At 44.2% G+C, this 26,854-nt stretch overlaps 1 protein-coding gene across 6 annotated transcripts in view; it reads right to left on the minus strand.

Moving 5' to 3' along the window:
- The window catches only part of LOC143292975 (Golgi-specific brefeldin A-resistance guanine nucleotide exchange factor 1-like), a 233,267-nt gene that overhangs the window by 147,393 nt on the left and 59,020 nt on the right, over positions 1 to 26,854 (minus strand). For all 6 annotated transcript variants that reach the window (XM_076603709.1, XM_076603706.1, XM_076603708.1 and 3 more), the window contains exons 10-11: positions 23,912 to 24,112; positions 2,357 to 2,537 (exon numbers count right to left, since the gene is read on the minus strand). In XM_076603709.1, coding sequence (XP_076459824.1) covers positions 2,357 to 2,537; positions 23,912 to 24,112 — 382 coding nt within the window. The remainder of the gene's footprint in view (positions 1 to 2,356; positions 2,538 to 23,911; positions 24,113 to 26,854) is intronic.

A 26,854-nucleotide genomic window follows, 5' to 3' on the forward strand; every position in this document is an offset into this window, starting at 1 on the left:
TAGCTGTGCTTGACTATGTGTGTATTTGTATGTATGTGTACATAACTACGTGCAAGTATATGAATGTGTATCTGTGTGCGTGTGCACACGCGCACACATCTGTGTATGTTTGTGCGTGCCTATGTGTGCGTATGTGTTGAGGGTAACTGTTAGGTACACATGTATATTAAATTATTGTGTGCATTGTATGTGTGTGTGTGTGTGTGTGTGTGTGTGTGTGTGTGTGTGTGTGTGTGTGTGTGTGTGTGTTTAGTCACATTTTGGTGTGTGTGTTTGTAACATTGATATAATGTGTTATGTAAACAAAAGTGTTTTTGTAAAGCACCTAGAGCAGATTTCTGGATAGTGTGCTGTCTGACAGTGGAACTGATGTGAGTAACAGGGGAAGGGGGAGGAGCAGTGCAAGTGACACAGGCAGTGGGAAGGCAAAGGTGATTGGTGGTGAATATGCAAATGAACCACTGGCTGTTAAAGCAGAGGAAGGGTTTGTTTGACAGATTTTTTCTTCCAGACACTTCCACTATACACAGGGCATGACATATATGATAAAAGTTACAAGCCATGATGGATCACGCCACCCTCAAATTGATGTAAGTTCACTTGCAGTTTGTAGAGGCTCTCATTCACTTATCATTTACACTGGAAGGAGATTCTCAAGAGTGATTTTGTGGAAAACAGTTTTTAAAGCATGCTGCAAAGAAAGTAATATAGACATAAGAGGTTTGAAACACTGTGCTGTGCTTATTCAATACCTCAACAACTCTGTGTCCAAATTTTATGAGACTGTTTTTTGTCATCATTTTTTAACCAGTAGAGTGCCTATAAGACATCAGCTGACATCCTACAAAAAGTGTTGCCATAGTGCCAATAAGACGTCCACTGACGTCCTGCATATGTTCCAATTTTTTCTTCATTGGAGTTTGGTTCAGTTCACATAAACAGACTCTGAACAGTTAGTTTGATGTGTCTGGATTATAAAAATGCAATTTAAATGAACATACATCAGGTTGAAGACCCCTTTCTACTCAATAATAATTTGCTAACTGACTATGTGATATGCGCGTGGAAAAGGGGGTTGCATACTGTGCAAACAAATGCATTGAAAACTGTGTCCAGTAAAGCAAATAGTCACAGTCAGCAGATTTACACAATTCTGAAAGCTCTGCTTGTGATTATGGACAGCTTTCGCGATGGAGAAGGATCTCTCTTGTCTGATGATTGGTTTGAAAACAAAGGTGATTGACGACAGTGACGAAACTGACAGCCCATTTGATGGTGATTCAGTCAGTCCATCCAATCAAACAGCATTTTTGAAAAAGTGGCTATAATTGACAGAGTACGTGCAGTAAGCATTGGAATAAGGGGAGGAGAGGGAGAGGAGTGATGTAAGATGACAGGTCGAATGTCAGCCAGAGGTCATCAAGGGGGCGTGGCTTTTCAGAAGAGTGTACTCACATTTCAATGCAGACTGTAGAAAAATCGACAACTGCCAATGTTCCACAATTATCACAAAACACAGGGTTGAACCTGCACTGGACGTGGACCATGTGCTTTTTGTTTTCAAAGCTTTTTTTTCCTGCTGAATCAGATGGATGACTTGTTTGAAGAGGTGGCAAGCCGGATGCACAACAGATACTTTTATCGGCCCACATGCAACTTGAAAGGAGTGAATGTCATCAAAGAACTTCACCCTCTCACTTGCAAACACTCTTTGCTGTCAAAAAGCTTGCCAGCTCAGTTTCCGAGACTGTGATTGACTTTTTACATTGACTTTACCCCTTTGTCAATGTTGCGACAGTGATTTAACTTAAATGTCTGCACGAGCTGTGATTTGTTTTTATACACTTATAGCCTGTTTTAATTTCTTCTACAGGTATAATCTCACAATATGCATGCTATTTCTAACTGTATTTTGTTTCTTTTCTTTATGAATGTCATTATGTAGAGGTGAAAATAGACTTTTTTGATGCACAAAAATTATTATCTGGACTTTACATGCCTGAACAGTTATTGACAATCAACCAAATTGGGAGAAAAAAACAAGAAGCAGAATCTACACTCATTTTCCTTCACAAAAACATTTACTTTCTTTCTGTATCTCCCATAGCTTTTGTGCTAGAATTTTTTGTGATTCATTACCCCCGAATCCTCAAAATTCCCTGGCAAGGGGAAAGCACTTTTTTTTAAAACAAAATTCTCTGGCACTGAGCTGGTTAATTATTCTTTTCTTTTTTTAAACCTATACAAACGCCCAGCATACAGAGAAATGAGTGCTTACAAATGGTCCAGAAAGGAGTGAGTTAAAAAAAGGAAAATAAAGGAAAGGAAGCATTGCTTTTTTTTTATGTAAACTTACCTTCACGAGATTGTTGTTGCTGTTGTTGCTGCATGAAGCGTACCCCCTTGGGGTTAACAAACTCCCCTTCCTGGGTGGACGATGTGTCTGCTGAGTTCACTGAGTCATTGTCATCCGCAACCTCAGAATTGTAGCTTGTCATGTCTGCTTCTGACTCCAGTTCAACCTCACTTCCCACCTTCTGTATTAACAAAAAGTCAGACCAAAACATATATGAATGCACTCTCAGTTTCATTAAAAAAAAAAAAAAAAGGCACATGCACAAAAACTGACAAATTATTAGACATGTCACACATATGATCTATATATATTCCTGAACCAACATACACTCAGACCAAAGTACCTTATATTGAACACCAAAGGGGAAGGCAGAAAAAGTCCAAGGGAAATGTCCATACAATATGTGTATGTGTGTGCGTGTGTGTATGTGCGCGCGCGTGCATGTGAGTGTGTGTGCATGCGCATGTGTGTGTGTTTAAGAAATGTGTTTTCATGGAATATATTTCTTATCAATCTAAGAATTATTTACTTGATATTTTTATTGTTTGGTGGATCATGCTTTTTTATTCGTTCTGTGAACACTTTGTTTTGAGCTGTTGTAATGTCTTTATGTTATGTTTATATCTGGCTCGATGATGTAAGGCGCTTTGAACAGCATTAGTACTGATCTGCTGAATATCGTGCCATAGAAAAGTTATGAATTATTAATAATTATTATCATTATGAATATTTTAACGAGTGGTCACCAGAATAACAGTTCATCAGTCCAGCACATGGGCACAAAGTTGTGCACACACTGAACACAAACACAATGAAGGAATGGGGCTCATTTGCAGGCAAGGAATGGTGGGCAATGTAGGTGATATTGTACAATTTCTGTGAGAAAACTTCCTCTGCATCTGTTATTCATCTGCATGGAATTATCTGGAGTAAAAGATAATAGCATTATTCTGCATACAAAATAATTGCATTGCAGTTACTTAAACATAGAAAAATGACACAACACTTTACCTTTTGTTTCTGACTTAACCTAGATATAAAAAATCCCTAAGAATGCAAAAGTATATAGTGTAAATAATTACATGTACTGCCTTGGAAAGAACAACTGACAGTGACATGACAATTAATGAGGTATATTTTGTCTTCTGTCACCAATGAATTGTGGTTTCTGAAATTCAGTTCAATGATGTGTAAAAAGTATTAAGACAAGACCTGCTGAAATCTGACACCCCAGAAGTGCCCGACATTCCTGTCCCCCTTCACAGTCAACTGTTGGCCAAGTGGTCCAATGCTGCTAAATTCCTGTCTTTACAATGTAATTAAAACTGGCACTGGCTGAAACATCCGTGTGTTTATTGTTTTAAAATATCACTGAGATTCTAAGTGAAATCCCGTCGTCAGTGATACTTCATCTGTTTGTTTGCTGTTGTTTTTTTGTTTGTTTGTTTGGTTTGGTTTTTTGTTGGTTTTTGACTCACTTGTGTAAACAAAGTGAGTCTATGTTTTAACCCGGTGTTCGGTTGTCTGTGTGTGTGTGTGTGTGTGTGTGTGTGTGTGTGTGTCCATGGTAAACTTTAACATTGCCATTTTCTCTGCAAATACTTTGTCAGTTGACACCAAATTTGGCATAAAAATAGGAAAAATTCAGTTCTTTCAGTCATTTTGTTTAAAACAATATTGCACCTCTGGGATGGGCACAAAAAAATAAAAAAAGAAGCCAAATTATATGCAAACTGAATTTACTGTTATATTTATATTTTTGTAATTCTCTGAACTTGGCACTTTGATCTGATATTCTGATACAACAACAGCAGTCATTTTTATCATTTTTTATTCAAACACGAACTTCTTTTGCTAAGCATGGAAGTTATATTTCTGGTGCATGTCTTTGGTGCGGATAGTAAAAAAGGGAAATTAATCTGTAATTAATGCTAGGGGGGGTAATTTGCTTTAAACTGATCTTTCTCATCTTAAACATTACATTCTGAAATTATACTCAATACATAAAAAGCTTGTGTGTTTTACTCTCAGTGTACAGGGCTTTCACTATGTTCATTCGCCCAGTGGTCTTTTTCAGAAAATACTAAAATCAATACTACAAGTGGACTTTATAGATCTGTTGGCTGAGCTCTGAAGGTCAAGGGCAAAAATCAATTGCATACACATATTTATACATATTCACGTGTACACACATACACACACATGCACGCGAGCGCGCATATATACCAGTTAATGATCACGGTCAATGAGTTGGTTTTTTCCCCAGTAAACACGTGCACATTCTGTGTCCAAAATTACCGCATGGGATGGATGACAGTAACTCATGTATTGCACGTAGATGAATGAGTATTGGATAGAAAAGGTTTGTGTTTTGCTGAGAAATTGTTGTATTTCCTTGCCTTACTCTGTGCGCTCTCTCTCTCTCTACATACACAAGCACAGACAGCCCCCGCCCCCCCCCCCCCCCCCCCCACACATACATATCAAATGAAATTATGGTGCTTAGAGCCTCACCGACCACTAAGGCCATCTCAAGGCTATCGCCACGTTAATACCTACTACAAGGGTAAAAAAACAAACAATAAAAACAAGTCACCACTTTAAGCTTTCCACTCAAAGTTTAAAAAACCTTCCATAGTTTAAAACCTTCAAATCTGATTAAAAATGTTCACTTCTTTCAAGAAGTCCATCAACGCCCACGGAGGGACATCACAAAACAAGGTCTTCAAAGAAACCGCCGTGTAATATCTGTGTCTAACATTATGTAGATCCCAACAGTCAAGGAGCACGTGTTTCACGGTGAGAGGCTCATCAAAGGGAATACATTGAGGGGCCTCTTCCCCCTTCAACAAGTAAGAATGAGTAAAAAATGTGTGCCCCGCATGCAGTCTGCACAGCACAGACTCCTCCTTTCTGTTCTTCACCCCCAATGGGAGGGTCTCTCTCTGGACGGATTTGGAACAGCTTGTTGTCCATCTGGGTGTTCCACTCCTCTTGCCAAAGACCCGTAACATAAGTGTTCACCTTCTGCTTTATGTCTGTGTATGGTACGAAGGATCTTGATAATTCTTTCTTTACAGCATTCTTGGCCAGCTGGTCTGCCCTTTCGTTACCACGAATGCCAACATGTCCAGGAACCCAGGCCAACACAACCTCATATCCTTTCTTCGTTACGAGAGTAAAAGCTTCGTAGAATTCCAGCAGTTTGGGATGAGTCAAATTCCTGCAGGCGATTGCCTCCAGGGCTGACAAGGAGTCAGAAAAGATCATGAATCTCTTTTGTTTCGAAGAGAGAACCATTTTTACCGCCAGAACCAGTGCAGTCAGTTCCGCAGTGTACATTGAGCTGTCAGATAGGATGTGTTCCATTGAGGGCTGGTCAGGATAGGCGGGACAGAACGCAGATGCAGCGACTCCGTCCTCTGACTTGGAACCGTCAGTGAAGATTTTTTGGAAAGTGGGAAATTTGTGGCAGAGTTCTGAAAAGTAAGTTCTGTAGGCCAGTGAACTGGTGGAGTCTTTACGGTACGAGGCCAGATCAAATCGGACCTCAGGTGTTATAAAGGTCCACGGTGGGCTGTCGGGGAACTTGGAGAAGTCTGAGATGCCGCCAACATCCAGATCAGCATTTTCTATGTGTGGCTGAATGCGGAGTCCAAGAGGAAGGATGCAGTTTGGGTTGTCTTTACCTTTCTTGCTGAAGGGGTTGTTGAATACAACGTCGTAAGCAGGGTTTTTGGGTTCAGAAAACAGTTTCAAGTAATAGTTTACGGTCAGCTTCAATCTGCGGATGGAGAGAGGCAGTTCCCCCGCCTCTGCATACAGGCTGTGCACAGGGGTGGTGCAGAATGCACCTAAGCTGAGACGGAACCCTTGGTCGTGTATATGGTACAGCAGTTTCAGGTAAGATGGTCTGGCCGAGCCGTATACTACACATCCGTAATCCAGTTTGGACCAGACCAGAGCTCTGTAGAGGTGCAAGAGAGTTCTCTTATCAGCACACCAGTCTGTGTGTGCCACAACTCAGATGATGTTCAGGGCTTTTTGGCAAGATATTTTCAGCTGTTTGATATGGCTGAGGAAGTTCAGCTTCTGATCAAAAACAACCCCTAAAAATTTGGCTTCCTTGACCGTGGGGATGGTGGATTTTCCCAGACAGATTTCTGGGTCCAGATAGAATCGGCGAAAATTATGAAAATGAATACACTCAGTTTTAAAGGACGAAAAGGTTAAATCATTCTCCTCTGCCCAACACTGAATTTTGTCCACACAGAGCTGAAGCCGTCGCTGGGTGGCATACATGCTGCCAGATGCATACAGGGCGAAATCATCCACAAACAGCAAGCCCTCCGATCCTTTCTGAACCGACTGGACAATGTTGTTTATTTTGATGCTGAAGAGAGCCGGCGACAGAATGCTCCCTTGTGGAACACACAGCTCCTGCTCGTGAATGTCGGACAGGGTGGTGCCGACCCTCACCTGGAATCGTCTGTCTTGCAAGAAGTTGTGGATAAACTGGGGCAGGTGTCCTCAGAAGCCGAGCTTGTGCAGGTCTAAGAGGATTCCAAATTTCCAGATGGTATCGTAAGCTTTCTCTAAGTCAAAAAATATGGCCACCACATGCTGTTTGTTGACAAAGGCATTCCTTACTGTGGTTTCCAGACGAACCAGATGGTCAATGGTAGATCGGTGCTTGCGGAAACCGCACTGTTCTTTCACCAGAAGGCCCTCGGTCTCTAGTTTCCACTTCAGTCTACCATTGACCATCTTCTCCATCAGTCTGCAGATGCAGCTGGTCAGTGCTACTGGGCGGTAGTTGGAGGGGTTCAAGGGGTCTTTTCCCAGTTTTGGCACCAGGATTATGAGGGCTTTCTGCCAGGAGGGTGGAAAAAATCCTGTGATCCAGATGTGGTTGTGAACTTTGAGCAGTGTGTCCAGACAGGTTTTGGGAAGATGTTTTAAAAGTTTATAATGAACCTCGTCCATTCCTGGAGAGGAATCCGTGCAGGTCTGAAGGGCAGATTTTAATTCATTCATAGTGAAGGGAAGGTTGTAGCTCTCTGTGTTGCCAGAAGAAGTTGCAAGGTGTTTTTTCTTTCAGGTTTTTGGTTTTGAGAAACAGAGCAGATTTGTTGGCAGATCTAGAGTTCAGTTTGATTGTGGAGGCTAGCAAATTAGCAACTGATTTCTTCTCTGTGATCAGAGCCTCTGAGAGCTTGAGATGGTGAAAAGTTGGGTAGATGTTTTGGCCAATAATTTTTTTTTTAAACCCTCCACACTTTCTTCTTGGGTGTGTTGGAGGTTAGGGAAGAGCAAAAATCTCTCCATGATTTTCTCTGGCTCTTTTTAAAAACATATCTGGCTTTCGCCCTCAGCTGTTGATGGGTTTGAACGCTATTGGTCTACGGTCTCTGAAAGACGCGCCGTTGCGCTCTCTTCCGAGACTTACGGGCATCCCGACATTCAGCGTTGAACCAGGGTGTTCTTGGCATCTGAGGTTTGGAGGTAGACAATGGGACTGCTGCTTTGGCGCATTCTAAAATGATCTGTGTCAGAGTGTCAGCAGGATCCTTGCTTTGTAAGACTGTTTCTTCCTGCAGCTCCACCCTTCACTTTGTGGTAAAAATTCCCCGGTCAGCTTTGTCACAGTTCAGGTGGTCAGGCAGAGAGTCACCTTCCCAATCTGTGGAACGGAGGACGACAGGAAAGTGGTCACTCCCGTGCAGATCGTCGTGCACTTTCCACTTGTAGTCCAGGACCAACGATGGATCGCAGAACGACAGATCTAAACACAAGAGCTTCCCAGAAGACAGATGAAGGTCAGTGGGTGACTTGTCATTAAGACAACACAGGTCCATATCGGAAAGAAGGTTTTCCAAAAGAAGACCTCGGGCTGATGTCACCTCACTTCCCCAGAGCGGGGAGTGGCCACTGAAGTCGCCCAACAGTAAGAACGGTCGTGGGAGCTGGTCGACAAGGTTCATGAGGTCCTGCCTCAGAACACGGACAGAAGGAGGAAGACACAGAGAACAGACAGTGATGGTTTTCTTAAGTGTGACTCTGACTGCCACCGTCTGTAAAGGGGTGTTTAAAGGAACTGTACTATATAAAAGGGACTTATGTACAAAAAGAGCGACACCTCCCGTCAATCCTTCTTGCTTCAGTTGAGCGGGTTTGAAAATGGAAGTTAAAATCAGAGAGAGATAAAAACTTGCCATCTCTTTGCAGTCTCTTGCAGCGCCAGCACTGAAGGTTTCAAAGAACGACAAAGCAACTGGAGTTCCTGGAGATTGGCATAAAAACCACAGATGTTCCCATGAATGACTGCCATTAAAAAGGTTAAAAATGAAACTGCAGCCTAATCCATCGCTACCTCCTGCTCCTCTGCTTGTGTTGGATCAAGGTCGGACAAGACTGCAAATCTGTTTTTTGTGTTTACTGAGGTCCTGTCCAATTCCGGCCAAGCCGGAATATCCACCACCTCAGCTTTCCCCGACCCCGCAGAGTCTGCAACCCTCGCCTCCTTGGGTTTTGGAGGTGTGGGGGGTTTCTGGGCACTCCCACCAGCCCGAGGAGCATGCAGACGAGAGGCGGGACGAGGGGGGAGGGGACAGGAGGAGGACACCATGCCTCCGTCCGAGGCTTCCCCCCCCATCCCTGCCCAGCAGCTCCTGAGGACTGCCATACAGGATGGGATGGATACAGCGCCTCCACCCAAGGCCAATGGTTTTACCAAAGTCGGTATGTCGTCTGTCTGCGTCCCTGTGGACGTCATCTGGATCGCAACGTCCACCATCCTGGGTCTGACGACAGAAGCGTATGACAGTCCTGCCTTAGGCAATGTAGCCTCCACTAGCTTATGGGCTTCAAAGAATGATATTTTCTTCTCCGTCTTCACCTTCTGGATTTCCCTTTCTTTTTTCCAGGTGGGGCAGTCTTTCGATGAAGATGGGTGGCTGCCTCTGCAGTTCACACAACGGGCTGGACTGATGCACTCGCCCTGGTGTGCCGCCTTAGAACAGGTGCCACACGCCTCTTCCTCCTTGCAACGGTCCCACAAGTGTCCGAATTTCTGGCACTTGAAGCACCATAGAGGGGACGGCACATACAGACTTATGTTCACCTGCAGGTACCCAACTCTTATGTCCTTGGGGACATTCGGGCAGCAGAAGGTGAGGAAGAATGTGTTGGTTGGGACTCTGTCAAATCCCTTCCGTACTGCACCCTGTAAACACCTATCACTCCCTGACAAGACAGCTCGCTCTTTATTTCTGCTTCAGACACTCCTCTCAACTCAGGGCATCTGATGACCCCCTTCGAGCAGTTCAGTCCTTTGTGAGGGGAGACCTTCACCGCCCTATCCACAAAAGTGGCCGCTTTAAGTAGAAGCTGTGTCTGCCTTTTCGATGTCGTCTCCACCAGAAACGTTCCGTTCCTCAGCTTCTTGATAGACTTCAATGCGCCTGCCAAACATTGGAAGCCTTTCTGGATGGCGAAGGGGCTGAGAGCCGACAAGGGCTTGTCATCATCCATCATCAGTGCCCTTCACCACAAGCCACGATGGCCAATGTCCAGCAGTCTCTCCGACCTCCGAGTCAGAGTCCGAGTCATTATCCGTTCCTTGTCTCCTCCTTTTTGCACGTTTAGGGAGGTGTGACTGGATGGAAGCCATGTTTGTTTTTTTTTATCTTTAATTCATCCCTTCCTTACCCATCCACCATGGGGTCCAACTTAGGGGCCAGGGTCAAGGGAACACCAGCTTGACCCCTTCCAGGTTTCTGGAGGGACATACGACCAACAGTCTAGCTCTAACGCGTTCCCCCCCGATCATGCCCAGCTCCCAGGGACAGAGAACTGAGCACTATGGGGGTTATCACCGTTATCCTCTAAACTGCCAGTCTTGACCCAGCCCCATGTAGGGGTAGCCGACTGACACACACGGGTCAATGTGTGCCGCCTGTCTCAGGAGAGGTCCAAGCTAAAGGGACGTGTTGTGAGCAGCATGCTCTCTCAATCCCCAAGATCTCATTCCCCTCCATCACAGGTCACGCCACATGGCGATCACGGCGGGCCTGAAGAAAGCTGTAGAGAAAAAAGAATGTGGAAAAGAAGGCTTGATGGGGAGCTGAAGACAGAAAAGAGGCAGTAAAAAGAAGAAGAGAGAATAGCGAAAGGGACAGTGGGTCAATTTTAGTTTGGGCCTCACTCACGACCTGCTCGGCATGGGAAGCCCTATCAGGGGCATCAGTACAACAACAACAACAACAAAAAAAAAAAAACCAACCAAAAAACCACCACTTATTCAGCCTGAACAGCTACAATGGCTATGTAGGCTGTCAATTAACCCCTAGGCTGCCTATATGACAAGATAACTCGTCATGGCAAGCATGTACGCTTCACTGCCACAATGACAAGATAACTCGTCATCGAAATATTCTGACTTTTCCCTGCTTTGCATTCAGTTCATTGACAAAAATGCTGGTAGCTTTAGCTTGGGGAATCTTTCTAGATTCTATTCATAGCTAGAAACACCATCAACGTCATGAGGCAGTCCTTTATTTGAATGTTTTGGTTGGGTTACTGTAGCAGTGTTTGCCTGGCTCCTCTCCTCGCTCGCTCAACAAAATGTCGGACTGACGCCGTGCTCAAGACATGCGATCATGGTGAACTAAATCAACCATGATTGTTTTCTTTAGCTGATGCTCAGAAAGAATTGAAGCGTAAATTCAAAGGAGAAGACAGTGGTGAACATTTATAGGACGATTTGATGGAAAATAAAGGGAGCAATCAAGAGAGTTGCCAAGATACGACTATCAGTGAGTGATGCCAGCTGTTCAGCTCTAGCAGACGACAGTAGTCACCCGAATTTTTAGCAGGTCACAGTGTGAGCGATTTTCTTGGTACTCAGCCAACGCGGTCTGATGAGAACTAGATAAGTGACCGTGTGAGAGGGGTGAAGAAGAAGGGGGGGTGGAGACTAAGAGGGCGCGGCCTTACATCCATATCACTTGGGAAAGTCACAATGCATTGTGTAGCTATTTCTTTTTCTCTTTTTTTTAATATTGTGATTTTTCTAGTATGATTTTGTGTGTGCAGATATCCATTTGTCCAGAAAATGATATTTTAGTGCAAATTACATGACTAATGTTTGTAATGAACAAGTTGAAAATGTGACAAAAAACAAAACACTGATTTCAAAACAACAGCATGTCACTAAAAATATATAAAATGGGAACACATCATGTGTTTTGTATTCTTTATTCATTTACCTTTCAGAAAAAGGAGGAGTTTGTATTATACTCCATGTTTGGTGTTAAATATACTTACCATGTCAAACTGATGCAAACTAGGCCTATTGGTTTGCTCTGCTTGGCCAAATTTCGCGCGGCTAACAGTGAAAAGACGGGCCCACCCGCTCTCAGCCAATCAAACGCCTCTAAAAACTATAAGCGCTTAATCATTCCGTGGCCATGAACAAAAATGCCCCATGAGAACCACGGCGGAGACGCGGGGACGGACGGGCGGGCATTCGAGTTTGACAGGGTAAGTATATTTAACACCAAACATGGAGTATAATACAAACTCCTCCTTTTGGTGTCATATACTGTACCATGTCAAACTGATGCAGAATTTAAAGCAAATGGAGGAGGGCAACGCCTACTGGTTCATATGGGGAGCCCTTGTAACTGAGACGGCAGTGTTAGCCGCGACAAAGGAAATCCCCTTGGAACCGTCAGCCCTGGTCATACGGAAATTCCTGAGGTAGAAGTTGATGAAGGGATTCTCAGACCGCCAGAAGGCTGCCTCCAAGACATGCTGCGTTGGCAATGAGTGCTGGAAAGCAGCCGAAGTAGCTATGGCCCGCACTTTGTGTGCTCTGGGATGAAGACAGCTGATATCCCTGTGTGCATGAGAGTAGGCTCTACGAATGACTTGGGAAACCTGGCGGGAAATGGTGCCTGCAGCAGTGTCTTTCTTGTAATTCTCATTGAGGGAGATGAGCAGACACCTCTGAGAAGAACGCCTATGGCGAGACCTATCCCAATAATATTTGAGACACCGAACAGGACAGGTGCCTATCCTCATCATCTTGGGCAAGAATATCAGACAAAGGTCTGACCCTCAGAGAGGGGGAAGGAACCTCAGGGTCTTGGTTCTTAGCCAGAAACTCTGGAAGGAAACGAATAGTGATGGAACCATCTCTGTGGAAGGCCAGATCTTGTGGCATTCCACTAAGCCCATGCAGCTCACTTCTACGACTGCCTGTGGCCAGCCACAGAAGGAAAGTGGTCTTGAGGGTGAGGATGTCAAAAGGAATAGTCCCCAATGATAGGAAGGGCTGTTTTCGAATGAAATCCAGCACCAGGAACAAGTCCCAGAGGGGCACTCTTCTGGGGTCTCTAGCTTCCTTCAAAGGGGCACCCCTAGCCACCTCTCTGAGCAGGCAATCCGCTTCAAAGGCGGAACCACCTAGCTGTTTGCATTGTGGTACAGAAGGCAGAGCTGTACCCTCGCACAGAACTAGCAGACAGGATGAACCGAGGAGCAGAGAGCCAGAAAGTTGGCCAGCTGCATGCTCGTAAGGTTCGTAGGGGTAATGCCCTGAGCTGTACACCACCGCAACCATTTCTTCCAGCGAAAGTCATACAAAGTCTCCGTTCCCTACCTCCTTGCTCTGGTGACTATGGAGAGGAGGTCAGAGGAGGCACACCCCTGGGTCAGCACAGCCAACACAAAGGCCGACCGAGGGGTCGAGGACTTCAATGGTGATGCTGACAGTTCCGAAGCAGTTGAGCAGTTGAGGATTGGAATGCGGAGTGCCCGAGCGAGGCTGCCTCAGCAGATGAGATTTGGTTTCAAGTTCCAGGGGTGGGAACATGTGTCAGGGACTGAAGGTCCGGAAACCAGGTCTGGGCTGGCCATTTTGGCGCAATGAGGATCAGCTGCGGGTGTTCCAATCTGTCTTTCCGTATCACCTTGGACAGAATTGGAAAGGGAGGAAACGCGGAGGCAATCAGACTGCTCCAATCTAGAGAGAGAGCATCCACTGCCCATGCTTCTGGGTCGGCAACCGAAGAGACGGAAGTGGGAAGTCTCTTGTTGAACAAGGTCCACCATCGGCCGAAACCACTGTTCCCACACCCCCTGAAGGCTGTCCTTGTCCAGGGTGCACTCTGTGCGTATGACACTCTTGGACCTGCTAAGAGCATCTGCCAAGAAGTTGGTTTTTCCTGCTCAGTGTCTCGCTGAAAGTGCACTGCCCTTGCTGTGGCACCAACGGAGGAGAGCCTCAGTCCGCATGGAGAGGTCTGCCGAGTGCGCTCCCCCCATTTGTTCACATAACATGCGACCGTCGTCTTGTCCGTGAACAAGCGGATGGTCTTGCCAGTGGCCTCCCCCATGAAGTGCAGGAGTCCTGCGAACTGCCTCCAGTTCCAGAACATTGATGTGGCACAGGCGCTCCTCCGGGGACCAAGTCCCTGCTGCATAGAGTGAGTCCATGTGGGCTCCCCAGCCCAGGGAGGAGGCGTCTGTGAAGAGTGCCACCTGAAGAGTAGGTGGGGCTAAGGGCACCCCCTGTGTCCGAAGGGGGGTGATTAACCACTCTGATGTCACCTCGAGGAACGACTCGCCCAGACATATCTGGGTATCCCATGGCTGAGTGATCTGGGACCGGCGTAACCTCAGTGCCCTCTGGAGAGGGCGCTTGAGAACCCTGTCCAGGGGAATGAGAGGTGCCGTGGACTCCATCATGCCCAAGAGGGAAGAAAGTGTCTGCGCTGTATCTTGGGAGGAGTGGCGCCAGTGGCTGAGGAGGCCTGCCAGACGGTCCCAGTGACTATCATAGACCGCGTGTCGAATCTCATCCCTAAGAAGTCGAAGGACTGACATGGGGACAGATCGCATATCTGCTGTTCCATGAGGAAGCCCAGTTGGGAGGGAGCAAAGGTCTAGAAGTCTGGCCGTATGACTCAGGCACAGGGCCTGCGACTGGGCCAGGATAAGCAAGTCGTCCAGGTACACACAGAGACAAATGGATTCCGAGCGGACGATGGACACCAATTCCCGCACCACCTTGGTAGACAGGAAAGGGGCAAGGGACAGACCAAATGGGAGGGCCGGGAACTGGAACCCCTTGTCCCTCCACACGAACCTCAGGTACCGACGGGATGCCGAATGGATGAGTATATGAAAATAAGCATCTTCCAGATCGATAGAGGTAGGCCAATCACCTTGTTGGATGGTCTCCCGAATCTGTGCCTGTGTGTCCATCTTGAATTTGATTTTGGGGAGGAATTTGTTGAGGGGGGACAAGTCCAAAACTGGTCTCCACCCTCCCGAGACCTTTGGAATCACCAACAACCAGCCGTAAAAACCGGGGCCCGGGTCCGAGAGTTGAGATATAGCCCCATGAGGAGTGGGTGCGATATCTCTTTTTCTAGGACGCTCTCCTGCTCCGTCGAGCTGGGCACCTAAGGAGGAGGAGTGGATCTTAGAGGGGGGAGGTCCTCCACCCAAGACAGCATGTACCCCGACTCTAGCACCGACATAATCCCGTCGTTGAGTCCCAGAGCACACCACTGATGTGCATGCCGGGACAAGTTTCCTACTTGGAGGGGCTGAACGACTGGCGGTGCTGAATCGGGGCCCAGTCATTGGGGGTGCTGCCTTCTGGCCTTGGGCATGGCCGGTCGGCTTGGACGGTCATAAGGTGGTTTATTCCTCTGCCACTGATTCAGCACACGCTGCCTTGACAGGCGGCGTGGTATATGGAGGGGCCCTGGTGGCCGGTCTCTTCAATGGCATAGAACCCTGGAGCCCATGAGAGGTGTGGGCCAAATATGAGGCCATCTCCCTGTTTGTCTCTGCCCTGTGGCTGACAAAATGGGGCGGGAACTGGCCGAAGAGGGAGTGCTGCTGTGTTGGGATGGACCGCAGGGCAGCCCTCTCCTCCATAGGAATGTTAGAGAGGCTGAAAATGGCATCACGCCGCGCTAGCACAGTATTGAAGTGAAGGCTGGTAGCCGTGTCTGCAGCTGCCGTGAGACCAGATGCTACCCTATTGCCAAAAGCGTGTAACCTCTGGTCGGTGAAGAGGCCCGGCGGGACAGAGGAAGGAGACCCCTTGTCCTGATTAACCGGACACTGTTCCCACAGCTCATTGGCCCTGTGAAGGAACGTGTCGAAGGTGTACGCCGTGGAAACCTCGAGGGGGCAGCGGCGGGCCAATTTGTCCCACTCTGCTAACGTTTTAAAGGATAGGTTAGCTGAAGTGGGGAAGGTGGTGCGCTGTGAGACCAACATCCTGTCCTGTGGGGAGGGCTCTGCTCCGCTGTAGGCAGGGTGGTCCTGTATGTACCAGGACCACACCCCTCCCTTGGAGGAATCTTTAAGAAAGTTTCCCGGGGAAAAGGCGCCCGGGGCAGAGAGGGACTCCCTGCCTGGAGGAGGGATGGAAGCAGCACCCCTGACAGTGCGGGCTGGCTTATTAAGCCATACCTGCACCATTTCTGGCACTCTGAGTTGCCTTGTAGTTCTGGAGTTAGAGTCACATGGCGTAAGGAGGGTCAAGGGTAACAAAGTAGCCTGAGGGACTGATTCGGCATACGTGACCCTATTGGGGAGGGTCAGTTCGAGCTCGGCAAAGTCCGAGTTTGGTTCAGGCTGGTCCCTAGGGAGGCACGGGCTCAATCTGTCCCCCCTGGGATGTGGGCGAAGAGTGCTCATCTGCTTTTTCGTCCTCATCCGAAGACAGGGGCTCCCACTCTTGTTCGCAGTCCATCCCCTGCTGGGTGCCATCCCAAGTGGATGTACCCACTGGGGCGTCCTGTGAGCTGTGGTCAGCCCAGCGCGATGAGCTGGGACGATCCCGAGCCGGGACCATGGCCGCCACTGTTATGTCCTTGACACCTGAAGCGGGTGGGGAGCGTGTGGACCGTAGGTCCAACCATGCTTGGGATGGTGGGTGCCACACTTTTCAGAGAGGGCGTCCCTGGATGCAAGAGTGACCCACGAGTGCTGTGTGGGGACAAACACCCACTCATCTCACTGTAGGACCGAGGGCTGGGCAGGTGGGGACTGCCGGCTCCGCCTGGCCGAGTAGGGCCCCTGAGCAGCCGTCGGTCCTGACAAGGCCGTTGTGACCGTGGAGGTCACCTGTGGGTTGACAGGCCCGATTTGTGGACAGAGTGGCAATATTGGTCGAGGAGCTCGACCTGACCGACAAGAAGTCGATCCCACTTGTCGGGGCTGTGTGTGTCACCCTGTGAGATGTGCTGGGTTGGGTCCGGTGGGGAGCGGACAAGGGGCTGGCCCTTGGTGCTCCCGGCAACCCAGTGTGCACCCTAGGTGCGCCCCAGTACGGGTAGAATGGGGGTAACCACCCGTGGGCACCAGCCATACTGTGACCCGAACCCCAAGGGTCACTGGTGCGTTGACCTCCATGAAGGGAACAACCTGGCCAAGTCGGAGGGAGGTCAGGTCCGACTTGGGTGTCAGTCCCGCCCGAAGACGAGCGGGCTGACTGCCCGGAACCGCCTGACACGCACGGGCCTCCCCCAGCAGGGGAGACCGGCCGGATAGCGGGAAGACCTGCAGAGCAGGTTGCCACGCGCCCCGAATCCCCTCCCGTGGGGACACTGGGGTGGCTTGGCCTGGGGTGGGCAAAGTAGAGATCCCCCCCGGAACCAAATTTTTCTCCCCCCCCAAAAGGAGGTGGGGGAGGGGGGTCGACAGAGAAGGGAGGAGGGGGAACAACAATGGGGCACGTGAGGGCCGTCTCCGAGTGGGGACCCGGGTAATGGCCGGGCGCGGCCTCCCCTTGGGAGTCCGCGCCTAGCTGCGAGTCCCCACAGCACGGAGATGACTTGCCATTCACCCTTCTCCCTGCCTCGCGCTGGGACACCTCGGGAGGCGACGCTCGTACCTCTTTCCCCCCGGTCCCCTTCATGACCGTCGCCTCCGCGATCAGCGTCTAACGACGCATCGCCGCGGTCCGTATCGGGAGGAATCATGAGCTCCGGGCCTGGGAGAGTCTCTTACCGAGTCTCAATCCCAGCATCATGATCCCCTGCCTTCGTGGTATGGCACACGAGGCATGGAACCCGCGCTTAGGCACCCAGCGAAAATCCGACCCCCAACAGAGAAAGGAAAGACAGGATCGACTTAGAGGCAGAAAAAATCGAACGAATCGAGGGTGCCGAGTCGAATCGAGTACACAGAATGTAAGAATACAATAAACACAAGCCGCATGCAACAAAATAAAGCCAAAAGGATACGCTGAATAGCCGAAAAAAGCGTAAGACGAGACAGCGTAAACCTGACAAGATGGCGTGGAGAGCCTTGGCCAAAGGAATGATTAAGCGCTTATAGTTTTTAGAGGCGTTTGATTGGCTGAGAGCGGGTGGGCCCGTCTTTTCACTGTTAGCCGCGCGAAATTTGGCCAAGCAGAGCAAACCAACAGGCCTAGTTTGCATCAGTTTGACATGGTACAGTATATGACACCAAATATATACTTTTATGGGTCTTTCTCCAATAACAAGGAGCACAGAATTTTTTGAAAATTTATACCTGTTTTTTGTGTAAAAACCCTGGCAAATAGATTTCACTTAAATCTTATTTTCCAGGCAGCGAAAGGGTTAAGACCTGGGGCTAAAGCAGTAAACCCTCAGAAGCACTGATGCCCCCACTGACATAGCTCACTCGATCTTTGGCCACTAAGCCTCCTGACCACGACAAGGTAGTGACCCCTCAGGAGGCCACACACATCAGTCTAAGAGTCTCGGTATATGATTTGTAAGACAAAAAGAGCCATAGGGACTGCACTTCCGCTCACGAGTGATAGTCCAGATTATTTTGTTTGCTTTAAAAAAAATATATATATATATATATTATTGTCACTGTTTTGATAGATATATGTATTATGTTTTAGGGTCTTTCGACCATATATGTAACTATAAATTTCACTTCAAAGATTTTTCATGTTATCTGTATAAACATGTCCATGTGTATTTTGGGGTTTGTACTGCCAAGCATGGTGTATTTGGATAATTTCTTTCATTGGGTTGGATGCATATATTTGTCATACTTCTTTATGGACAAATATCCATTGTTTCAGTTAACTGTCATGGCCTGAATAGTTCACACAAAGACATGATATTTTCCATTACTTGAAAAATAAGAAGTACTCTATTTATTTTTTTACAGGATACGCATTTTGAAGAAAAGATAGAGAAATGTTTCAGCAGAATGGGGATATACTTGCTATTTTTCAAGCTATACATCGAATGCAAGAGGGGTCGCAATAATGTTTAACAATAATTTTTAATTTAAAGTGAAACGGACAATAACTGATAGTTCAGGTTTTACATTATTCTACTTGTTGAAATACAAAAAATTAACTTCCTCCTTGTTAATGTATATGGACCAAATAAAGATGAACCTGATTTTTATGTGAATTTAAAAACAAAAAATAAATGAAAATAATGTAGAAAATGTTATAATAGCAGGGGATTTCGATTTAGTTCTTAACCCAACAATAGATTACCATAATTATAAACATGTAAATAATCCTAAAGCAAAAGTACTCGTTGAAAACATGATAGAAAATTAAGATTTGAATGACATCTGGCGTCAACCCAGACTACCCTCATTACACTTGCAGAAGAACTTATCCTTTCCAACAGGCTAGATTAGATTTCTTTTTGATTTCAGATACTGTAGTATCCTTGATAGATGATGCAGACATAGAATATGGTTACAGAACAGATCATTCAGCCATTTCGCTGAAACTGAAATTCAGCGAGAATGTAAAATGCAATACATTTTGGAAATTAAATACATCTCTTCTAAAGGATAAAGCATATGTGGATGAAATAATTATGAAAATAGATGTTAAAAAAGAAAATGCTATTAATATGTATTCTGATGACACACCGGATGATGAACTGGTTGTTCTCTGTTCCTGATGACACTTTTCTTGACTTCCTTTTAATGAAAATACAATCGAGAACAATTTCTTATGCTTCAATGAAAAAGAAAAAAATGATAGAAGAAGAAAGACAGTTAGAAGGAGACATCTGTAACTTAGATAAATATCAAAATAAAAATAAAGAAGATATTAGAGTTCTAGAAATTAAACAAAAACAATTACAAGATATTCGAGAGAAGCGGATGGAAGGGGTATTATTAAGGTCCAGAGCTTGATGGATAGCTGAGTGAGAGAAAGTTAGTAAATATTTTTGTAATTTAAAAAAACGTCATAATGTTAGTAAACACATAGCCAAAATTATTGATCAATATGACAATGTTCTAACAAATCAAAAGGATATCTTAAATGAAGTATGTAATTTTTATAGATCTTTATATGTGAATGTTGGGGTGGAACATTGTGAAATTGAAGATTTAGTGAATTACATTTCATGTTTGAATGAGTCAGAAGCAAGTGATTTAGAGGGTATGATTACAATGGAGGAAGCGACACAAGTTCTTAGAAATATGAAAAATAATAAGAGTCCAGGTACACAGATGGCTTTAATGCAGAATTTTTTTTTAAGTCTTTTGGAAGAAAATAGGAATATTTGTTGTTATGGCACTTAATGCTAGTTTCAGGAAAGGAGAAATGTCTCATGTGCAAAAGGAAGAAGTGATTATGTGTATCCTCAAAGGTGATAAGCCAAGACAATATTTGAAAAATTGGAGACCCATCTCTCTTTTAAATGTAGTCTATAAAATTGGATCATCTTGTATTGCTTACTGTTTAAAATCAGTATTACCTAACATTATTAATGAAGATCAAACAGGATTTATTAGAAATAGATACACTGGAGATAATTTGAGATTGATATATGATACCATAGCTTATTTAGATTAACATAATTTACCTGGTTTATTACTGAACATAGATTTCGAAAAGGCTTTTGACTCAATAAATTGGGAGTTCATGTTTAAAGTGTTAAAGGCATTTGGGTTCGAAGAAAATATGTGTAGATGGATTAGTGTATTTTACACAAATATTAAGTCATGTGTGATTGTGAACGGTCAGGTCTCTGACTGGTTTGAATTTAAGAGAGGCTGCAGACAAGGAGACCCTATATCACCCTATTTATTTGTACTGTGTGTAGAAATATTAGCTATAATGGTAAGGGAAAATTCTGATATCCGAGGAATAACAATTAATGATGTTGAGAATAAACTGACCTAATATGCTGATGATACAGAATTTCTACTTGCTGGGGATAGGAAATCTTTTGAATGTTGTGTTACAGCTCGATAGATTTGACGGTGTCTCAGGTCTTTATCTGAATTCAAGCAAAACTAGTGTTATTTGGTTAGGGAGCAAGAAGAATTCCAACTCGTTATATGGAACATTTAGGTATGGACTGGAATCCTACAAGATTCCGAATTTTAGGGATTTGGTTTACTACTGATTTAAAAGAATGTGTGACTATAAACTATTCAAAGAGATTAGCAGAAATAAGATATTTGTATAAGATATGGGTAAAACACCAGTTAACGCCTCTAGGCAGAGTAGCAATTCTGATATCTGTTATTCTTTCCAAACTGACTCATCTGTGGTTGCTTTTGCCAAACCCACCAGATACATTTTTTAATACATGTCAACATATTTGTTATAAGTTTGTTTGGAACAATAAACCAGATAAAATTAGAAATTAAAATTAAAAAACTGCTCATAAAGGTATAAAAAAATGATGTTAAATTGTTTGCCTTATCTTTAAAGCTTTCCTGGATTCGTAAAGCTGAAAAATCAAATCACAAGTGGAAGCACCTTCTGTTGTGTAACTTCCCCCGATGGCCAGCTATTGATAAATATGGTCCAGGGTTTATCTTAAATTTTGCCAAATATAACCAGTTCTGGACAAATGTGTTTGAAAGTTATAAGATTTTCTTTTGTAAATGTGAACCAAAAAACTCAGCGGAACTGCTTGCTGAGCCATTGTGTTATAATAATCATGTTCTAATTGGTAAAAAGTGTATTATATCCAGACTGCTCAGTAATCATGATGTGTATTGTCTTGCACAGTTTTTTGATGATGATGGTAAGTTCTTTCATATGTACGCTTCAAAGAAAAATATGATTTGCACATTGATTTCCTTACTTATGCTGGATATAAATCACCAATAAACGAATTAGTTAAAAAGCATAATATTCATGTGGATAGCAACAGACACACAAATACTTCGCTGTGCTTCAAACACTTGTTTTCTGTTTCTAAAGGCTCAAGACCATATTATGATGTGTTGATTGAAAATGATATGAAACCAAAATGTTGTGAGAAATGGGACTTAAAGTTTTTGATGCATCATAACTGGAAACCTTGTTTTATGCATGCACACAAGATAGTTGATGTAAAACTGAAATGGTTTCAGCTGAAAATAATACGCCGATGTTTATGTACAAAAACTGTTTTAAAAGAAATTGGTGTTACTGATAATAACAACTGTAGTTTTTGTAGAGAACACAAAGACAGTATTGATCATGCTTTTTGGAAATGCAATTATGTGCAAATGTTTTGGAACGCTTTAACGGACTTGATAAAAGAGAAATGTGTAAACGCAGGAAATTTAAAGTTAACAGAATCACTTATGTTATTTGGACATGATGTGACAATAACAACTGATGCTGTTTTGTGTTTTATAATATTGTTTGCAAAGTATTACTTATATTTATGTAAAATTGAGGACAGCTTTCCACAAATGACAAATACCTTTTTTTTTTTTATAACAAATTAAAAACTCGATATAGAATTGAAGCATATAATGCATATATTAACTTTAACCATGCCATTTTCTCTGCCAGATGGCTGCCTTACAAATTATTGATCACAAATGATTAGTAACCTGTTCATGATTAACGAAAATCAACCACCCATATTTATTTTTCTTTTTATTGATATTTGTAAGAAATGATTGTGCTGTGAACGTGCTTTAAGATATTTGACAGTTTGTATTCCTTGACAGCTTGTGCAAGCTCTTCAGAAATGAATGATAATACTCCATTATGATAACCAACCAATGTATAATCCAGCTGCTTGGCTGTCTCTGTCTATCAGAGTATTTATGTTGTTGTTTTTTATGGTTTTTTTCTTTATAAATGTCCATTAAGATGTTGTTGTTGTTGTAAAATGTCAACCTATCAAAATGGAATTTAAAAAAATGTTAAAAACAAAAATTATACATATTCAAAGCGCGTGCTCGCGAACGCGAAGGTCGCCATTTTGTTTCAAGTTGTTGACCTGCCCGTTCAATCATATATTCAATCGACAATACAACAACTGATCCAACAACATACATGATGAGATATATAACTGGCTGGCACAATCTCATAACGAAAGTTAACAAAAGTGACCAGTCCATTTCAATCACAGTACCAGACTGATTGCTGCATGCTTGCATCTACCATTAGGACACCAGGCCACATCACAGAAATTGCAAAGGAGATATGTAGCAGAGACTTATGGCTCTGAATAAGTGTTAAGGTGGGGTTGTTGGGTGTTGATTTATGCATCAATCTTACATGACATCAAAGGGCAATGGAACAGAAGGGATGATGAGAGTTCAGGGGTAGCGGTGGGGACATTTTCTTGTTATGAAAATCCCACTTGCATGTCATCGGCTGTGTGGTTACAAGAGCCACAAAGTACATAATGTGCACTTTGTAAAACCAAATAAACAATTTTGATAGTTTCAGCTTGACTGAAAAACTAAAACAACAAGCTGGCATCACAAAGTTAGTGAAAAACCCTTCTCAACTAGTTGGGTTGTCTCTTTCCAACTGGGTAATGTTTAGTCTTTGTGACAGTACCTGCCATATGTACACAAGGATGTGCACTTTAAGTTAGTCTTGCAGCATTTGCACGTTTCTCTGCATACCAATGTGCAGCAGCAGTGAATCAGTTCACACCAAATGAAATGAAATGAAATTATGGTGCTTAGAGCCTCGCCGACCACTAAGGCCATCTCAAGGCTATCGCCGCGTCAATAACTACTACAAGGATAAAAAAACAACAACCAATTATAACCATATCATTTCTCCATTTCTACTCCTGGGGCACACAAACTTAGAAAAAATCATAGAAAAAAACTATGACAGATAGATCCATTCTGCTTTTTCTATCTTAATCTTTGATTTTTAAACTTTTAGAAAGGTATGCAAAAGTAAAAAAAAAGATAAATTGCTACTTTAGCTGGGTTTTCGCATGTTGTGTCACATATATTTATACATATGTACATACATACATCATAATTTTATTTAGTTAATTTCCGCTACTTCAGTGGAATATTTGGCAACTCAGCTTTCTGAAGCTTGCTGGGGCATATTCGAAACTTAAAACCTGGCAGGCGCATGTGTATGTACATGCAATCATACATATACATACAATATGAACATGCAAGCACATATACACAAAACATCCATGCATAAACACACACACACTAACTCCAACACACCTGCATGCAAGAACGAACATATACATCACACAAACACAGAGCTTACTTTCAACAACTTATCAGCTGGCTGTGTGCCTCTGACCTTACCTTTAAGCTGTCTTCCTGACCGGGAACTGTCAGAGTTAACTGTGAAGTCTGTAGTGTGCTTGGCTCTGTTGTCTCCCCACCTATTCCCTCCTGGATATTCACATCCTCCTCCCCTTCTCCCTGCTCCGCTTGTCCCCCCTCTTCTGCTGTGGTTACCTGCCCTTCAACTGGGAGGCCTGTCTTGTCCATCTGACTAGCTGCCTGCAATTACAGAACCATATCATATTGCTGGATCATTTGTTGGGGAAAAGAATACATTACTGCAGTAACTGAAAAGTAAAAATCCAAATATACTACAGCACAGTACTGCTGCTGGAATTTCAAAGATGAGGGATCAAGGCTCTCTTCTAAAAGAACACAAAAGAGACCCTGCAGTTCCTCAGGAAAAGTGATACAAAATTTAAAATTATGAATAAAAGCAAATAAACATGACTGAAGAGCATGTTACATACATGTCCCCCTCTGAGCTTATATAGCACAAATCCAAACATAAAGCACTGTCACTAAATTAAAACAGTTCACGTTTTATTTCAATGTCATGCACTATTCATCTTATCAGTCTTCCACTGAAAATATCTATTCTATGTTTTTCTTAGTCCCCAGGTTATTAAGTTTGGTCGTTCCCTCTTCACTTATTTCTCCCACTGAATGTAATCCAACTTTGCATGGAAACAAAGAGTATTATGGGTATTTCACTGTATTAACCTCTTTAGTGCCCCATGATGTATATATTCACCTGCAAGAACGCTTTGCTATTGGCCCCAGGATGTACATATATGTCAGCATCATTTCAGGATTTTTCACAGTTCTATTTCAAAGTTGATGTGTCCCAATAGCCACCTGTCAGAAAACCTGATAAAGTGATATGTCTACTTTAATTATCCACAAGGAACAACAGCCAATCACACTCTGTATATCAATTTCTGGATGTATTGTCAACAACCCTCTCACAATTTCAAAATTGCGGACAACAAACCAAAACCTTACCAGAGTGGCTTGAAACAGCAGTGTTTTACAACAAAAAAATTGAGATTTTGTGATCCAAGATGTTGCAGAAAATTTACAAGACATTGATGACGATGAATTTGGCAAATCCTTGTTGGACAGTTCACTTGATGGAATTGTAAGTTAGAATGATGATTTGCAGAGAGGAAGAAGAGTGGGAGTAGCTGAAGAGCTAAATGTAACCAACAAAGGAGGGAAAGCAGAGCAGGAGATCGAGTAGGGCAGGTAGGCCTAGTTGCGAACTGCGTGTAACAGCGAACAGTTTGTGTTCCGTCCCTCTTCAGAGTATTTTCATCAAACATATTTCACAATTAAACATCTGCTTCGACCTCGCTCTAATACCTTACTGAATATCCATTACCAAAAGCCAGTGAAACATCAGCTATTCCCGACTGTTTCCATGCTCTTTCTTTCCTTTGCGCACCACTGCCGATCAAGTTCACAAACATGTTCTCAAAATCCTAAAATCAAGGGAAGCAAGAAGTAGAACCTGAACTTTGACACAACTGATTTGACTGGATATGTTGAATGAGTTGTACATTACCAGTGCTGGGAGAATTGAGAAAGCATGTTGGTGACAAATTGGAATGTCAGCTTTGACAGGAATCTCCAAAACAGTGTCGTTTACAATTAGACCACAAGATATTTTGATGTGAGTCTATTTGGGAATGATGTTGCACAGCTACTGGACGCTTTCAAAAGGGTGTCTTTGTGTGTGGTGTAGGTTGTGTGTGCTTACATGTATGTCTGTGTGTGTGTGCATGTGTGATCAAAACCAACAGCACAACAGTCAGGTGCAGTGTTCCAATAATATGTCTAGTGAGATTCAAGACATTTTAACTGTCCACATGTACCCATAGGCAAACCCATTGTTTGCAATTAGACTTGCCTGTTCACATCTACCCTCAGACACCCCTGCAATCTCAACTGTTGAAAAAATGTTGAAAAGGGAGTAGACAAACTTTTCCTCGTGCAACCAATTGGTAAAAGCCTTCAAAAACATTAGATGATTATATGACCAGTAACTCCCATAAAGATAAAATGTAAAGGTCTCTGGGACCCTCTGTGTCCATTTTGGGGGCTCTTTTCAAAATTTTTAAGGGTCCCCATGTTAAATTAAAAAAAACACTTCAACAATATGGTGGTGTGTGTCCATCGAGATCGATGATGACCATCGTTGTCATCCAGCTGGGGGATGGGGGCAGGGTGGTGGTGGTGGGGGGGAATGCTCATGAATCTATCTGTGAGTGCGCAGATGACTGAATAGCCCAATCTGCGCACGAAATGTTCACTGACAGTTGGGGCAGACAAAGACAGGCATATCATTGTCAGGGAGCTTGTTTGCCCGTGACTTTCTGGCCTGCCTCTTCTGAACAGCTGCAGCAGTCCTGTTGGCCTCGCATATCTGGCACCTTTATGCACAGCAGCACGCCATTTGTCACGGTCCACTGCAGATTCCTCCCAGGAGTCAGGGTTGATATCAAACGCTTTCAGAGAGACTTTCAGAGTATCTCTGAAGCGCTTCTTCTGACCTCCGTGTGATCTCTTCCCTTGTTGCAGCTCGCCATAGAAGAGCCTTTTGGACAGCCGATGGTCTGGCATGCATGCTGGGAAGGGTGGCTTTTGCAAGCACCTCCGTGTCTGGGGTCCTGTCTTGCCACTTGATGTTCAGTAGCTTCCTTAGGCATGTTGTGTGGAAGTGGTTCAGCTTCTTGGCATGTCGTTGGTACACTGTCCAAGTTTCACAGGCGTACAGTAGTGTGGGGAGAACTACTGCTCTGTAGACCTTTAGTTTGGTCTGTTCCAGACATTTGCATAGAGTCTACCAAAAGTTGCGCTTGCTCTTGCAATCCTGACGTTCACTTCATCGTCGATGGTCGCATTTTTTGACAGTGTGCTGCCAAGGTATGTGAACCGCTCCACCGCACTGAGTCTCTG

Source organism: Babylonia areolata, chromosome 18, assembly GCF_041734735.1.
Source record: "Babylonia areolata isolate BAREFJ2019XMU chromosome 18, ASM4173473v1, whole genome shotgun sequence".
Classification (NCBI taxonomy): domain Eukaryota; kingdom Metazoa; phylum Mollusca; class Gastropoda; order Neogastropoda; family Buccinidae; genus Babylonia; species Babylonia areolata.